The 18,223-nt window shown below is 42.8% G+C and overlaps 1 protein-coding gene across 1 annotated transcript in view; it reads right to left on the bottom strand.

Annotated features, from left to right (window-relative positions):
- Window positions 1–3,734: 3,734 nt before the first annotated feature.
- Window positions 3,735–18,223, bottom strand: part of sema4c (sema domain, immunoglobulin domain (Ig), transmembrane domain (TM) and short cytoplasmic domain, (semaphorin) 4C) — a 111,665-nt gene continuing 97,176 nt past the window's right edge. The window contains exons 12-17 of the mRNA XM_084947562.1: window positions 17,887–18,100; window positions 14,211–14,326; window positions 11,487–11,644; window positions 10,237–10,328; window positions 7,413–9,986; window positions 3,735–4,980 (exon numbers count right to left, since the gene is read on the bottom strand). Of these exons, the coding sequence (XP_084803688.1) occupies window positions 9,091–9,986; window positions 10,237–10,328; window positions 11,487–11,644; window positions 14,211–14,326; window positions 17,887–18,100 (1,476 nt within the window). The 3' untranslated portion in view covers window positions 3,735–4,980; window positions 7,413–9,090. The remainder of the gene's footprint in view (window positions 4,981–7,412; window positions 9,987–10,236; window positions 10,329–11,486; window positions 11,645–14,210; window positions 14,327–17,886; window positions 18,101–18,223) is intronic.

Below are 18,223 nucleotides of genomic sequence, written 5' to 3'. Positions count from 1 at the left end.
TGGAAACGTGTTCTCTGGAGCGACAAATTATGTCTTTATTTTGCACTACGATGAAAGAGTCTGGGTTTGGTGTAAAATTTGGTGGACGGGGTTTTATGATGTGCGGTTGTTTATCGGGAGATGGGCTTAGTGGCAGTGAAAGGAACCCTTAATGCTTCAGCATACCAAGACATTTTTTGACAATTTCATTTTCCTGATTGTGGGAACAGTTTGGGGAACGGCTCCTTCCGGTTCCAACATCACACCTGTGTACAAAGCAAGGTCTTTAAAAACTTGACTGAGGTCAAAACTGCGAGAACTATGCAATGAATTAGAGTGGACCCAGGCCTTCTTGTCCAGTTTCTCACCTCACAAATTTGCTTCTGCAAGAATGGTCAGAAATTCCCATAAACACACTCCTAAACATTGTGGAAAGCCTTCCTAGAAGAGTTTCGGTGTCAACTGAAAAATCAGGATATGCACAAAAAACCCAAATAAGAGCAGCAACGACACAACACAGAATTTTGGCTGTCAAGGAATCTAAATTGATCTTTTATGCAAATTCAGCAACAATATATGCATTTTGTGTTTTTTAGTATAATAAATGTCATGTCAAGAAGAATGTTTTCACAGCTCTGTGGAAAACTAAGTACATTCTTATTGCTTAAGAGGTTAAATAGCATCTAGGTACAAATGCATTTGATTAACTGATCTTCAGCAAGTGTGAGCATCTCTACAAATGCAGAAATTTGAGCAGTTTGCAGATCTGGAGGTTTCAGGTGTTTATTAACACAATGCCACCATCTTCCCAGGAGTGGACGCCAGTGCAATTACAAAAAGACTAAACTATGGCTTGTTTGGAATGCTTAGCAAGAGAAAGGACATGGCAGCACAGCATAGGTTTGAAAGTTAGAATAGAATAGAATAGAATAGAATAATCCTTTAATTGTCCCACAAGGGGAAATTTGGTTGTAACAGCAGCCAAAAAGACACATATACAAACAAACAGGACACGGAACAGAAACATACACAATTTTTCTGACATAAAAAAGTTGAACAAACCACTAGATTTCTGAAGCAATGTCCTTTGAGGGGACAAGACCAAACTCAAGATGATTAGCCACAGTGCATACCCCCACATCTGAAGAAAACCAAACAGTGCATATCAAAATAAAGCACCTCATACCAACTGTCAAGCATGATGGTGGAGGGGCAAAGAGTTGGGCTTGTTTTGTAACCACACGATATGTGCAACTTGCAGTCATTGAGTTGACCGTGAACTCCTAATGTGAGTCTAATGTGAGGTCATCTGTTCAACAGCTAAAGCCCAAATTAGGTCATGCAACAGGACGATGATATCAAGCACAGCAGCAAATCTACAATAGAATGGCTGAAAAAAGTTGAAGTCCAGACTTCAACCCGACTAAGACACAAACTCATATAATTTATGCATCATTTATAGCGCCATACTCAGGGGTTAAAAAGGGCCCCTTTTTTTTCTTGGCCCAACACCAGAACAATTGCAGATATCCATAAGTTATGGTACTTCTGCATCTAGCTGGCCCTACAGAATAGGAGCATGCATAAAAGGAGTAACGTGGAAGGTAATTTCAAATGCACATTTTTTTAACTCAACAAATATCAGCAAACACACAAACTGTTTGTGTGCAGTTTGTTGCACACTGTGTCTGCACAGGTCAGCTGATCATGACCTGTACATTAAGAAAATCTTCTAGGACCCTCAATAAAAATCATTGTGAGATGTGACTCTTTTCTCCATGCTGTAAGCGACTTTAGGGTTTCCCTAACTATTGAATCCCACTTTAACTCCTGACTGTACCCAATTCTTGGTTTAGGTGTGGAGCCAAATGACTCTCTACAGTGTATCCACAGAAAATAGAGCTCCTTTTAAAAATTCTTCTTTTTCTCTGCTCAAGTTCTTATTAAGTGATTCAAGCTGAGTACATGTATTAGAAATAAAATGTAGACTAAAATAAAGTTTGTATTCCCATGTACTAATATAATTTTATTGTACTTCTACTTAATTACTGATGTGTACTTTTGCCAACTCTGCTGCTAAAGTTCTACAATTTTGGGGTGTACTTTGCTACTCACAGGATCGCATCCAAATTTGTAAGTAAATTAAGTGAAGTAAGCTCATAAACTAACTGCTTGCTGCCTTAAACCTTCTTGTCCCCATTCCTTTTTATTTTATGTCTCTGACAGTCTACTGTTACTCCTTGTCCAAAATAACAAACCTAAGACAGGAACTTGTCTATGCAAACATGTTCTTGGCCCTCCATCTTTTTCTTCTTCATTCATATAATTTCACAGCATGGTGCTGGGATGACAGACTCAGTGTACAGATGGTGTATTAAAGAAGTAGTCCGATTCCTTATGTGGTGCATAAACAATTACCCCATCTTGTTGAAATGTTCAGATTTTCCACTCAGTTTTGTAGTCATACTTTAGATTGCAGTAATACAATAGTTACTCAGTAGTTAAATAATAACTAAACCATACATTTCTGGTAGGATGTGTTGCTATATACGCTTACTGTGATACTTAGTACTTGTGCTGTATGTTGCAGCTTGTCATTTCCTTTCAGTCACCTTTCTCACTCAACATGTGTCAGTAGACCTCTCTGCTGAATCACACTTGTTATTAATCTGTCTCTCTTCCACAGCATGTCTTTTATCCTGTTTTCCTTCTCTCACCCCAACCAGTCGCAGCAGATGGCCCCGCCCCGCCCCTCCCTGAGCCTGGTTCTGCTGGAGGTTTCTTCCTGATAAAAGGGAGTTTTTCCTTCCCACTGTCGCCATAGTGCTTCCTCATAGGGGGTCATATGATTGTTGGTTATATTTCTCTGTATGTATTATTGTAGGGTCTACCTTACGAGGCTAATGTTGTTGTGATTTGGCGCTATATAAATAAAATTGAATTGAATTGTAAACATGGTCTAATATTCCTCTTGATGGGGTTTGTTGCACCTTCTTCCAACTACAGTTACTTTTTAAATCCAACTATAGACTGTATGAGCATAGCCCCTGGGTCTGACAAGTAAAATTAACATGGAAGACCCTTAAACCTGCATTTTTCTAATGGTCACTGGCAGGGGATATCTGTACTCACAAAAGACTTCCTGTCATGCATCTGCAGACAAAACAACCTCTTTAAACACTTCCTTGAGGGCTTTATTGGTCCAGTTATTTATTCTGGATCATGCTGTTCAGGTTGGAAAAACTGGTCAGTCTCTCTTAGAAACGAGGATTATCCAGTGCAGTGATCCCCAAAGTGTGGGTTGAAAGTATTACAGGTAGGCTGCAGTAATAACAGAAATTCAGATTGAAATTACTCACAAGTATGTACAGTTATGCATTTATTTATGCAACTGTTTATGTATGCAAGTGTCCCAGTGGCAGGTGGGCCACACATTGGCCTTCACACTTTGCATATGACTGGGTATCATTAACAATTTATAGTCAACAGCTTGTGATATGTTTTTTTAATCAAAATGTTCGTGGAATCACTCTCTCTCTCTGTTTTATGTTGATAAGAGTGAAGATTAAAGATTGGGTGGGCCACATGGGATTTCCTGGTTTTTAAATGGGCCAATGCACTCTCAAGTCTGGGAATGGCTGATGTAGGATATGTTCATAAAGAAAGCGTAAGAAAACAGAAAATGTACATTACATGCTATTTAATAAAGGTTTTTGTAATTGACCCTCCCCACCCAACAAACCAGCTCACACACCTCCAGTAGATCTCTATCTTTATTTGTGTATGTCTATACACATATAAAAAATAAGGACATATGTACAATGGTAATAAATATCAACATGTTTTTACAAATGAAATAAGTTACTTAACATACTTTAAAAACAAACATAATAAACCAATAACAGAAAAGCAAAAATGGGACAAACTAAACCTTGGGTGGTAACAGAATAATCCAAATGATAAAGCATGAAAACAGCAGAACTTAAAGCCTCATGTGAGAGAAAATATTACAAGCAGACAAATGCACTGGAAGTGAAGAAATGTACATAAAATACACTACACATGCATTTTTTTTCCAAGCCTGAGACCTGTTATCTTTTTAGTTTTTGCAACATGTTATATTAAATAAAATTCTAATTGTTAAAAAAAAGGAGAAATATTAAGACATAACCAAGTACCAGTGTAAAGAGATAATGTGTTCTTAGCTTTTGGCTTTTGGGAATTTAATACTATAACGTTGACATATTGTTTTTAATGACAGATCTGCTCCTGATCCACCACTATTTATTTGGCTTTCAGGAGCTAAAATTAAATAATAGTTTTGGTACATCATTCAGTCTTTCATTAAGTTAGGAGATAAGAAATTCAGCAGATAAATGACTGACATGTAAACAGGAAGTTCATCAGTCTCAAGTCTTCTTTTTTCATTTTGCTCCGGGGGAAATTTAGCTGTAGATAAAATATGAAAGGTCGCAGATATCAGCTCAATTCAGCAAAGTGGACGGACTGCTGAGACTTAAATATCAATCTGCAATTGAATTAAATCAATATTTCAACAAGAATAAAAGCAATTGCAGTCTACTTTGGCTTTTCCAAAAGGTGAAGAGGCTTAGAAAAGGTAAACATGTTGAAATGCAGCAATGAAATCCTGTACAACTCTTGAGCCATAAAACCAGAAATATTTTTTCTTTTCTTTTTTCAAAGAGAGCATTAGTGTTGCACAATATTAGTGTCTGTAAAAGTCCAAAAATGATCAAACAAAATGATGTACAAGGATGATCATATCAAAGATGTACAGTCCACTTGCAGAGAATCATGCAACACTAGGATGGAGTGCTGATGGTCGACTACCTCTTCAACCTTGGGATCATTTTAATATTCTACATCTCTCTCAAGGCTCTGTACACAGAGGGGCAAAAACACATTTTTTTGTCCGTCCCCTTCTTTCTTGCTGTGCTCCGCTGGTCCCGACAGACATGTCCCAAAAATAAAAGCCACCCCCTGATGGACAGAGCACAAAAGGAGGACAAAAACATGTAGAGTGAGTAACAGCAAACAGCTAAAAAAGTTATGCACAATATGACTTTGCCACGATCTGATCTATTGTTGGCTATGTTTCAAAGTTTGCTTGGAAGTGGAACAGAAAGTATGTCAGAATATTTTTTTTGGACATCATTACATCAGCGTGGAACACATCGTATTTTGGGCAACGTGACCTTTTGGAAAATTCAATAATATGATAATATGAGCTTTGGCTTCGTGCTAAAACTTATGGGATATGAAAACTTCCAACGATTAATAATATGTAGTTATGTAGTTAGTTGTCTATTCTGAGCAGGAGGCTGAAATGAAAAGACCCTCAAACTTGCAAGTACAGCAGAGGTTTTGAAACAGAGATTTTAGGCAGGAAGGCCTTCCTTGGGTCAGCTTATTTTGATGGCTGTCACACTGGAGGATTTTCTCTTTAATAAAATGCTCTTGCCACAAGCTTCAGGCTGTGTGTGGCCCCCTTTCTTAGCGTTTGCCAGGGAGATAGCTTTTCAGGTGCACCTGCACTTCAAGACTTGCATAAAAGAGCACACAAGGACAGCTTTGATGGGAAAAAAACACAAGCTGGTAAAATGGGATGGATAGACCTTTTTGACATTGGACATATGCAAATTTTTACATGATGATGGCGCTAGTGGTGTCCAGTAAAGTTAAAGAAAAGTCATTACATGAGAACCAAATCTCATGATAAATGATAAATAGCTGCTTATTGGGATAAACCAGGTCGGTAACTATTCTTATACTGTAGTCATACTATGACATTGGTCTTGAAATATTTGGCATGAAATAGAAACTAAGTACAGCTGTTACTAATTAAACTAATTAAAGGATCTGTTCTATTCGGGTACGGGTTGTTAATTAATGTGGCCAGTAACACCTGTGACGTCTGTTAAAATGGTCTTTGCTAATGGACTATTACTGTTTACAACTTTAGCAGTGGAAGTTCAGTTGTTTGCTTTGAAGCAAATATGAAACCCATAACAGAAGTTGTGCTTTATTTATCACAAAGCAGACTGACTGCGCTCATGGTTACAAGAATTTCCCAACTTTTTGGTCAGTTTTGTTTATCTCAAAGGCTAAGTGGCAAACTTTGCACTGGAAAAACAAAGCCAGTGCTAAAGTGCATTTCCTCTAAGGGTATAAAAAAGTTTTTGACCTCTGAGTATAGACTCTCCCATGACAACAACTGTAGAGGGTCTAAAGCTATTCATAACTCATCTATTGGGATTTTGTTAAGGCCTGTAGCTAGCTGCTGTTTTCTAGGCCTCACTTCTGCTAATTTGAGTCACCAAACCTCTTAAATGAGTTTGTGGTGTTGATGCCACGTATTGGTCTACTGTGTGGTACAGGAGTCTGTGTGCCTGTGCTTAGATATAAAATCTACAAATGTAGCTTGGTTAGCATTAGTCAGCATTAGCATTGTTAGCACTTTCCAAAAATTTAACAGCTAATCACATTTCTTAAAAATGTTAGCAAAATGTGTTTGCAAACCGGTGAGAACCATCATGGTAGCTAGATCCATCAGTTCAGTAAAGAAATAACTGGTTTGGCCTTTAATGCATTATTAACTTTCTGTCAAAGAAAGTGTAAAACAGATTCAAGCTCAAGATGTTCCAGTTTCATATTTTTGGGCTGCACTTGGCATTTGTGTATTTCCAGTTGGCCTGCTTTCAGCATCATAATTTACAGACAGATGTGAAAGCGGTATCTCAGTTATTTAATAAAACCCTTTTCAGACAGTGACCATATTGGGTTCATCAATCTCTTAGATTGGTACACGGTTGTGAGGTGATCTTGTGTGTTTAGACTTTCACCATAAGTAACCTGATATTCAACAGGCAACAAACAGTGAAGATTACTGTACTTTTCAGTGTTTTTGGTCACAGGAATACCGTTACTATGGTGGGTGCTCATGTTAAACACGTCCACACTTGGTCAGTGTATATAAAAGACACGGGTGTCAAACGTAAAGCCCGGGGGCCAGAACTGGCCCATCTCCAAACCAGCCTACATGACTGTTTGGGAAAATGTGAAGGAGTATAAAGCAGTTTGAGATAAATAAGGACTTTGAACTGTGAATCATCCAAAGCTTCTTCAGTAGAATTCATGAATATAAGCACTGCTTTGGGAAAACAGTATAATAGGGCTTCTAGTAAGGAGAGCATGTTTGAAAGCACCTTAAGTGAATTTCCCAAAATGTTGAATTACTCCTTTAAGAGACAGTCTGGGCAACCGAAGTGTCAGAGAAGCCAAATAAATAAACTAAATAATTTGCAACACTACACTGAGCAGCAGCAAGAGCTAAAAACTCTGAACTGGAAATCGTTTATGGCTATGACATTTCTTAAATCTGCTTTCATGGATTTAATTAAGTGGAACAATACCTTTCACTGGTTTCTGGCCACTTTCTGTCTGGAGCCAACCGTTTGTCGGTACAGGTTCATTCAGTCTGTCTGTCCATCAACACTGTATGTATGTATGAGTGTGTGTGTGTTCTCTTCATGTCGTCATGTTTTACATTATTCTCCGTCTGTATAAGTCCACAGTAGCTCCGGGTCCGTCTCTGGGCGTCGGTAACAGGGAGGGGGGTTTCAAGGGGGGTTAAGGATCCATCACAAACACACTGTAGTCCAGGATGGTTGGGATTCAGAGGACTGTGAGTGTGTGTGTCTGTGAGTGTGTAAAAGTGTGTGTGGGAGGGGTAGTTTCTTTCTTGGCAGTGCAAGTTACCACCCTCACCAAATACATCGAATATAAAGCACTTATTGAGACATCCACAGCGGTCGCAACAGCGAGGGCTCAGCTACATTCTCCGTGCCAAATGTCTTCACGTCAACTTCGATTTGAAATCAAGTGTGCAATTACTGCTCAGCTGCTATGAGCTGAATGCAAATAGCCTTTGCACAAGCTTCCACAGAAAAAAAAAAGTGCAACCAAAACACCTATCTGTCACACTCTGTGACTCTTAATAAATGTCATACGGAGTGCACTTGAAGTATAGTGGACTTGAAGGTGTGTTTGAAGGTCGCCATGCAGGGCCGTGCGAGGAGTAATGTAACGCCAGGAGCTTTTCCTCGCATTGTCATTCAAAAGTGGGGAGCCGTTAGTCGCCGATGACTATTTGAACACTGCCGTATTTCCAGAGCAAAAGAATAACCAGAAATGTCTTAATTCAAAGCAACGGTCATCACATCAAATCAAAAAGGAAGAGATCGAAGTCTTTCTCGGGTGGTAAATACAAGGTGTGGAAGGGGCGAAAATACAAACTGTCTCGAGAGACTGTCCTTCATTCAACAAAAAATATTTAAAAAACGTAGTCTTTTTCCATTGAATTTCTTCTCTTTGTCTTTCTCTCTCTCTCCTTTCCATCCCGTACAAAGCTCGGGGACATGATTGTCGTCTTGCTTAGAGATTAGGCTTTTTTTCTACTGCTCTCACACTCTCGGCTCACGAATACAAAAAAAGGGAAGACACGCTTCCAGTTTTTAAGTGCAGTAAGCTGTAAAAGTCTCAAAGGAGCAGAAAGACCGAGAATCAGTTCAATATTTCCAGTTAGTTGTCCTTGTCGTTTGTCAAGTGGTTTGAGAACTGGGGCAAAACGCTTCGCTTGGTCCGCTCTTTGTAGAAGAAATGTGCCCTTCTGAGAACAGGTAACGCCATTTGTTTGATTTCCGTGCTCGAGGTGTTCTCCCCTGCGTTCGTCCTTTTTTTTTTGTCTTAAATACACAATGTACACAAGTGGCGGTTGCACAGTGGAAGCAGAAAAAGCCACAACCATGACTGCATGTTGTCCAAAACACAATAATTAGAAGAGTTCATGTCGCTCAAACACAGTGTATGAGTGTGTATATTTAACATGCTGTGTGCTATAAATGTCTACAGTGAGCCAAACAGCCATTGGTGGAGCGAAGAAGAGGGAGTGAGAGAGAGCGCGGGGGAATTGACAGCATGTTGTTGCAAGAGAGAGAGAGAGAGAGCAGGCATCCTCGAAAGGACAGAGGTAGGTTGGTTGTTTTGTTGTTTTTTTTCAAACTCGGGGAATGGAGACGGAGGAGGACGGGCCTACACCGACGACTCCTCCGGGTTTGCGTCGGGTAGCACGCTTCTCTGCTGCAGGGTGCGTCTCAGCTCTTCCTTGAAGGGGCTGGAGTAGTCGTTCCCACCCATGCTGAGGCCTCCCAGCCCACCTCCCCCAGCACCAGTCCCGCTAGCCCTTTCCTCCCCTGCTGTGCTCAGGTTGAGGCGGATGTAGCCGTTGCTACCGGAGCCTCTGATGTTTGTGAGGCTGAGACGGCTGGGGGAGTGGATGGGCTGGCCGGGTATGGCGCTGGGCGACGCCGTGCTGCTGACACTGCTGGGCCCCAGGGCATGACCGGGAACGATCTTCAGGGAGCCGTCTGAATAATAGTAGTTGGCACCTGTCTCCCAGAAGCGGTCTTCATCCGTGGGCATCTTGCTAGGCACAAAGGTGGGCGGCTCCTTAGGCAGGGTGATGGGGTATACGAGGGTGCTCTCGAGAGGCTTCATGTCTGCTCCCTTTCCCAGGGCCAGCTTCAGCCTCCTGCGCAGGTACAGAGCTACGACGAGAAGCAGCAGGCACGCTGCTCCGAGCGTGATGACCAGCACCCAGAAGAGGCCCATGCTGCTGTCCGGAGCCCGTGCTTCCATGAAGACTGGAGCGCTGGCTACCACTGCCACCTGGTAGCGTTCTGTCTGAAACTTGACTCCCTGCTCTTCAGAGTAGCAGATGTAGCGGCCCGCTTGCAACTGGCCCGCTTCAGGGATGATGAGAGCTTTGAGGGTCCGGTCAAAGCGCGGCCCTCCTGCCTCCGGATCACCCAGCTGAAGCTCACGGTCGTTGAGAACCCAACAAGGCTGAGCCAAGTTGGAGACCAGCTGGCAGGGCAGCACCATGTCAGACCCCACCACAACGGTGACGTTCCTGAGACGGGAGTGCTCTGCGCAGGAGAGGTGGAGGAGGGGCGGAGGGTGCAGGGAAGAGAAGACAAGAGTGGGGGTTAAGTGTCATCCATAATAAATCCATTTCATATTCTGCACTAGCCAGCTCTCCTGTGCTTAATTCAATTTATTCAGCTCAGTTCAAATGTACTCGCTGAGTCCATTCCCTTTACTTGCTGCTGATTTGCTCCTGCACTGACAATCAATTCCCACAAGGGGCCACTAGAGAGGTGTCAGCGCCACACTCACCAGGGCTGGGGATGGAAACCGGCTTATCAAACTTGGCTTTTCCCCGGTTGAACCTCTCCAGCATGAGGTCCTGTGAGAGGGAGGAGGTGGACCTGGAGAGAAGAGGGCAGAAAGCAGAGAGGAAGATTAATAATGTTACAATAAGGAACCAAGAACATTTTAGTAGTGGAAGAAACATGCACAGAATAAGGGGAATCAATAAAAAATGCACAGAAAAATAGTTTTTCCAACACTTTAACAACAAAATGTATTTAATCAGACAGATATTTCAGTAGAAATAAAATAAAAACTGTAACAGTACAGAAAGCCAAGGTTACCTCACAGCTTCAGGCTGAAAGTCTAAAAATTTTATTTTATAGGATTTATGCATTTCACTGGCAAATGAAGGAATCTCTGTAGTAATAGGATTCGTAGTAGTTTTTATTTTTACTTTTTTATTTCTAGATCGATCAGTGTCAAAAACACTAAAGGATGTAAAAAGGCAGCAGTCATTAGAGCCCTGTATCGTTATTTCCAAGTTCCTTTAACTAAAGACGTGATGATTAAATAAAAGAAATCAGTGCAAGAAAACTCAACCACATCAAAAAAACAAAGTTCTTTATAGTTCTGTTGAGTTCATATACACTGAGTTCTTTTGCCGACTCACAGTTACTGTGATGTATGATTACTAAGCAGTTTTTGAGTCTCTGGAGACTTTTTAGCTGCCGGTTCCTTGACAGATTCCTGATGAGAAGAGATGATTTGCAAGGTGCGCAGAGACACACTTGCAAATCTGGGACAAACACAGACTTAACACGACACGAGTACCCGAGGCGAGCTGAGGTGAGAGGAAGTGTAACTGGCTGGTGTCAGATGCCGTACCGACTCGTCACAAAGCGATATAACCAGCTTGAACTTTTCTTAAATTTCTTAAATTAGAGCCATGTCACTAGTTGACCGGACTGGTGGTGATGTTGAGATGAATCAGTGGAAAAAAGATATGATAGTTTTCCTTATTAATTATAATTTAGAGCAGTGAAGTGGAAGATAGATCCAATCATCATTAGATAATGATGATTGGATAAATGAAATCAGCCTGCTCCGATCAGGCACTGGAATATTCCGATTAGTGAAACAGTTAAAGGGGTACATTTTGTTTCAGGGGTGATTCAGATGTTTGACTAATATTTGTACATCAGCAGATTCCTTTAAAGCAAATTATTTTTTCAGTATAGTATGGATGGATGGGTGTACATAGGTACTAGTCTCACCCTCGGTGGAGGTCGATGCGGACGCAGGCCCTACCCTCGCTGTCCCAGGCGCAGTAGGGATCCCGGGCGAGCAGACAGTCTGGCTGAGACTGATAGCGGCTGCAGTTGGCCAAGGGCAGCTGGAGAACCTCAGAACGAGATCCGATGTACAAGTACTTCTACAGAGAGGCAGAAAGAGAAGAAGAAGAAGAAGAAGACAAAGTCCAGATCCAGAAGAAAGATAAACAGAGAGAGAGGGAGAGAGTGACTCAGTTAGGGGTTAGAGGAGATAATGGGATAATCACTCTCAATTACAATAACATTCACCCCCCCAACCCTCCTCCAAATCCAATCTGGTTTGCACTCTTTTCGCAAAATGCTGTTATAAAATGTCTGATCGCAGCTAAGCCAGCATTAATGAGATAAGCACGAAGCTTTAGGGAACGCCCTGTCGGAAGGCCATCGATCGACGGACGCGCTGCTGTAGAGCCGCGGGGACACAGCAGCCGTCAGCACACAGGCTCAGATGACAGCTCAGAGAAGCCGAGAAAACAGAAGGGCCAAGGGTTCAATTCCCCGCTGTGGTGAAGGATTGTAATGACTGTTATTTGGGAAGAGACTTTCAGATTCATCAGGCAACAAATCATCACAAGACAAAGCAGCACTGCCTCCACTGGATACCAATGAGCAAATGATGAGACAACAAAGAGGGAAAGCAGATTCAAAAAGCACGCTGAAGGAATGTGATCACACGAAGAGAGAGCAACCAGACAGGAGATTCCCAAAACAAAAAGGAACTTTGTAGCCCCCATCCCCAAGAGACCATTAAGATTTCTCATCTCTCGCAAAGACAGAAAACAATACACCCAGGAGTGTGTGGTGCCATGGAAACAGCTGAAAGTTCAAATTCAAATAGTAGAGTAAAAGATGAGGTGAATTAAATGTGGTCTGTTCTGACTTTCTTTATGTATCGAGACACCTGCTTTCCAAGTGTGCAACAGAACCAAATGTAGACGTCACTTCGCTAAAGGCGCTGCTAGAGTCTTTCTGCTTGGTCCATTCTGGGATACTGTGAAGACATAGCAGTCTGCTCTGAAGCAGAGGACACACTCCCTGGTTGTGGTGAAACACAGAAATATGTGCATGGGAGCCACAGTTAGAGCAGGTTGAAATCTATCAATGCTATGGAAAGATGCTTCTGTGCATCCTTTTTTTCCCCTCCTTTGGGAACGCTGTCCCACAAATCAAAGTGACAACATATATTGTGTAAATTGCTGGAGTGTTTTCTACTTTATACAACAGCTTACCAATAAGCTATTTAAAAAATAGGGCCATTATACGACTTTATTCAAATGCTTGTTATGAAGTTGTTGCCTTGTTGAAGGACATCATAAGGCAGGCTTAGAGAACAACTCCATAAACAAGGATAATGATCAAAGAGTAGTTTGCATAGGTCGTGTCCTCATTTTGGTTGCTGCTGTATCGGCAAAATTTAGTATTTTTTTTTTTGCTTTTTCCATTTTAATTCAGAGATGCTAATTGATACGATATGAAGACATTCTAAAGAGACAGAAAAGGAAGTTACAGGTGGACTGAATACTAACTGTGAATACTGTCTTTCATTTGTGCTACTGCATCCAACACACTGGTCCTTGAAGGCATGTTTTTAATCTAAATCTGAGTCTGAACTAAATGAAAGCCGAGTGTTTTAAAGGGGCACCGGAGCGATTCGAGGTGTCAGCGTGTTCCAGCGAGCGCTCGGCATGTGGCAACACCTAAAAACACCTTCCCTCCACACCTTTCCAATTAAGGGGCTGTATCCTGCATTAATATTAACGCCCACTTCACATACCGATGAGTTATCGGCTTGGGGCTGAGGAAGGTGTCAGATGCTTCGAGCAACACTCAAACTACCAGCATGTTTCATGAGTGCAACACGAGTGTAGTACTGTGAATGCCTTGCAGGAAACACAGTTTCACAGTGTGAGCGGCTATCGCTGCATTTTAACATAAATAAGACTGCACAGCATTTAGTAACTCTTTTATTTTTAAGGGTTTAAGTAGGACTGGACACAGCTAAGCCAGAGATGGTCAAGATGTGCTGTTTTATTCCTAGTTTGGGTTTCATGGGCACCCTGACTGCTCTTTGGCCATGCAGCCCCATACACAACAAAGTGTGATGCATTGTGCATACTGATGTCTTTCCATCAGTTTTCTGCAACTTGAGTTGCAGTAGCTCGTCTGTTGGATTGGACCACAGGCGCTGGCCTTTGCTCCCCGTGTCTATCAGTGAGCCATTTGGATAGATACCTCACAAAAGCTGCAGTTCTGGAGATGTTTCATCCCAGTTGGGTAGCCATCACAGTCTGACCCTTGTCAAACTCAAATCTTTAAACTTGCACCTTTTTTCCTGCTTCTAACACGTTAACTTAGAAGACAAAAGTGTTCCCTTGTTAATATATCTCACCCACAAACAGTTGCCATGATCGTTGGGATTTTCTCTGTTTTCTCTGTGTGATTGTAGGGTCTTTATCTTACAATATAAAGCACATTGAGGAAACTGTTGTTGTGATTTGGCATGGGATCATCCCTTTTCTTCATTTCACATGTCAGAGGTCTCTCGCGAGACTTCTCCAAAATCGCAGATGATGCCATACAACTGTGTTCACATGCTGGGCTGTGTGAATGGACGTTCACGTGTAAAAACAGCAACAACTAAAACACATCCTGTTGTTGTTTTCCTACCTTGGCGTGGGAGATGGTCAGGCTGTCGACTGGCTGGGCCGTTTCAAACAGCTGGATCTCCTCTATCACGTGGGCCTCTGAACCCAGGATCACCACCCTCTGCAGCCAGCCCTCCGCTGCAGCACAGAGAGGAAGAAGACGAAGAAGATTTGGAGCTCACTTTACTTCTGTCCTATTCACATGGCAGTTTTCAATCGAGTTTACTTTGGTGCACTTTTGGTGCAACACAGAACACCCAGCACACCTTTGACAGCAAAGCAGGGAATTTAAATATAAATCATACAATTTTGGCAAATATTTACAAAAATAAACCTGCGCCAGCGCTCCAGTTCATTTGTTCCATAGCGATATGTTACAGTAAATTACCCCATGCACCTGTCACTGCATAGCCATCAGTTTAAATATTAATGATCAGCACACAATCACCTGTGACTGCACAACATTTGACATCCTAATATATTCACACACACACACACACACACACACACATGCAAAGGAACTCATTTAAATATTAATGATGAAATATGATAATGTACAGGCACTCCTTTGGTGCCAACAATTTAAATATTAAAGCACAAGCTGCAAAAATATAACCTATGCAGCAAACACTTTTTTCATGAACTATTGATTGAGTGTGTTGCTCAACTGCTCCTGGTTCATGCTGAGTGTCCGAAAAGCTAGCAAGGCAACAGTTAAGGTTTTATGGCATTTTTTTTCTTGCTGTGGCAAGAAAACCCCCCCCACCCAAAACAGGTAAAACTAAACTAACACCACTGATTATATGTGCTTGCCCCTCTGATGTGCTGAAGAGCCGGTATACAAATAGAGAGAGGCCGTAAATGGAGCAGCTGACCTCAGTGCAGCTCTAAGTGGTGTTATTAATTGCACCTGGGCTTTTCCTGGTGTGACTCAAAACAAGGCCAGCTTCGCTACAGGCCACACATCAGCATCACGCCAAGGGTCAGACATGTATACAATACCGACATGCTTTAACTGAATACAAAATGCAAGGCCTGCATTATCTTCAAGTGTAACTTTGCGCATGTAAAGGTTTTGTTGACCAGTCAACAAAATTGTGCACTTTAACTACAGTTTTAACTACAAAGTACGCGATCATAAGGCTGTTATATTGCAACATCCCCTTTTTATTTCTTTCCCTGCAAAGGTTTCACGTAACCCGCTGCATGGAGATGTTGGAAGTATCATAATTGTTTCGGCTGCTTTTACAGCCTCCTGTAGTTCTGGTTTAAACGCTTAGATTCTGAGGTACGCTTCTTTCCAGTTGAGTAACTTTCTGCCTGTTTCCTGTCTGCTATTGTGTAGACTGTGTAAGAAAAAACCTGACACAAATATGTTCTTTGCGAACTGATACTGTCTCGCAGCAAATGGATACACGGGCCTCTCTTTTCACTCAGTAATGAAGTTCTCAGTCCCACACCTCTCCCTCACGAGATTGCCTGCCTTCAGCATCAGCTTTCAGTTTGGTCCAATTTGGTGTTGGCTAGCATGTGAACCTGCAGGTGCAAAGCTGTCGTGCAAATCTGTTTGGTTTGGTGTTTGGTGCAAAGGCTGTGCAGAACATTTTTTTGAAAACCTTAAGATATATGCAGGCTTTAAATTTGAAATTTAAAAATATTGGCTGGAAAAAAAAGCAACCGAAGACGAGTAGAAAGTCCCCTCCAACAGAAAAACGTGCATCACTAATGCGCAAATCCAGAGTGTCATCAATCGTTTTCATCGACATCAATTTGTGATTGAAAAGGTCACGAAAAGGAAATTTTCTTGCTGGAACATCCATCTGCCGTACTGAGCTCCAGCTCAGCAACAAACTACAGATGAATTTAAAAGACTGGAGGTGCTCCTGGCCCTTCAACACCTCGGGTAACAGCATTTGAAGAGGTTTTTTTTTTTTTAAGTGGTGTGTGGGGAGCTGATGCTGGAGGAAGAGGAAGAGGAGATCCTGTGCTCCTTTCATGTAGGGCATTGTGAACAAGTTTAGATCCCTGGTGATGAAAGGTATTTCAGGCACAGCTGGTGGGGTGACCTTGATGTGTGTGTGTGTGTGTGTGTGTGTGTGTGTGTGTGTGCGCGCGTGTTACGTGCTGACATGCGCTTTCTTCTGTGGTCCTCTTGATTACGAGACTGTCACAGATAATGCAAAAAGCTAACCCAGCAGCCAGAGGGGGGCTTGAGAGATGGAAATACACATACAGGCATAGCAAGCAGAAGGCATATCACCGCACTCGCCTCTCACGCCGTCACAGACCAGTGTCGGCTAATCCCTCAATCCCACAGCCTGTTTTTCTCCCCCGTTTAAAAACAGTGTTGTCAAGCACTTCTCCTCCTCTCTCTCTCTCTCTCTCTGTCTCTTTTTTTCACATCAGCTGTCGCTATGCCGTCGCTAATAGCTAATCAAGCCCGCAGCCCAATTGGCACTGCGAGCGCACGTCTGCCAAGGGCCCCGTTGAGTTTGTGCCGTGAAGCACGACAAGCGGGGATGACTGCACTTGGCTCAGAGAGTGTGAGTGTGCATATCTGTGTGTGTCCATTAGTAAGGTGCTAGCGCCCGCGTGTGTGTGTGTTTGTGTCGCAGCAGCAGAGGCCATGTGTGTGTTCGGGCTGGCCTCACCGCCTGCCAGCAGAGAAGCCCCGAGTCCGCTGTTGTCACACTGTCAGTGTTGTCCCAGTCACTCTGTCTCTGCAGTGATCTGAATGATAAGTAGGTGAGTCTTTCCATTCATGAGATGGGCTGCATTCAAATTCACATTCCCTGGAATCCGCTATTAGATGTGTATTATCCAGGATTAAGGCTCCGGGAGGGCGGGCTGATTTCTGATCCAAAACAGGACACCTGCGTATGGGCCCAATGGCTACTGACTGGAGATATTAATTAAGTCGCGGGTACGTAGACGTTTCCTTTGATGCATGAAGACGGATCTCAGCATGCAAATCTAGCCCCTAATTGAAACTCAGCTTAAGTCTGGCCAGATGGCATGTTGTTTTCGTGCCACCGTACCTTATGCCAGTACCTGTTCCTCTGTGCTGCCACGGCCCGTGAGCTCTTATCTCTATGACAAACACTCTATGCATGTCATATATTTTCACCGGCACGCTGAGAACACCCGGGCTCTACAGATGGGGGTCACAAAAATAACAGAAACATCATAAATCATGAACACTGTGCAGTCTGCTTAAAGACGATGATTCAACTTTATCGCCTTTTTTCTTTTTGAAGCTCCAGAGCAAGATGCTCTCTTGGCCTCTAGCGCCGCAGTGAGCGGAGATGGGCGGCGAGCTGTGAATAGTCGTGTCAGTGGGAATGGAAGCAGCGACTGCAGTTGAAATGTCACAGCATTCGGGCCGTTAGTTAAAGAGCAAAAATTAGCTCAAGTGACAGTTGAAGTAGAAGCGCTGAAAGCAGCTGAGAAGTCACTGGAGGGGTAGGGGGCATTAAAAGACTTGAATTATTGCTTCAGTTTAAGTGTAGCAATGGAAGCAATCAGAGTTTTCTTGTTGAAGTGCCAGGGATGGGAGAAGTGTGTGCAGTGTAAACAGTTGAGCAGTGGGAATAGGCTCTGAGGAGAGAGTGTACACGATTGGTGATGCGTTTCCCCCCCCCCCAATAAAAACATCAGTGTTTTAGCCAAACACCCATGCCAGCATCACGATTCATTACCTGTGCCGATGAAGAGCATGTTGTACGGCCTCTGGTCCAGGGCGCTGACACGATCCACCGCCAGCCTCGTGAAGTTGACGCCCTTGGTGAGCAGCAGGAGGCGGCCCAGAGCTTTGTCCTCCATCAGAGGGTGCTTCTTGGCAAAGTTGAGCGTGGCGTCAGGCAGCTGCAGGGAGCTGTTGTAGCTGTTCTCCCTGTCTGAGTTGGTTATACACTGCAGTAAAGAGAGAAAAGAAGGAGGGACAGGGGAGAGAAATGAAGCGGGGAAAGGAAGGGAGAAGGATATGAGGAGAAAGTAAGAGGGCCAGGAAGGAGAAAGAGGAAGAGGAGGAAACTT

This window comes from Perissodus microlepis, chromosome 12 (genome assembly GCF_051167445.1).
Source record: "Perissodus microlepis isolate ML-2025 ecotype Zambia chromosome 12, ASM5116744v1, whole genome shotgun sequence".
Taxonomy (NCBI): Eukaryota; Metazoa; Chordata; class Actinopteri; order Cichliformes; family Cichlidae; genus Perissodus; species Perissodus microlepis.
Note: the sequence above shows the minus strand (reverse complement) of the source record. Positions and strands in the feature narration are given on the sequence as shown.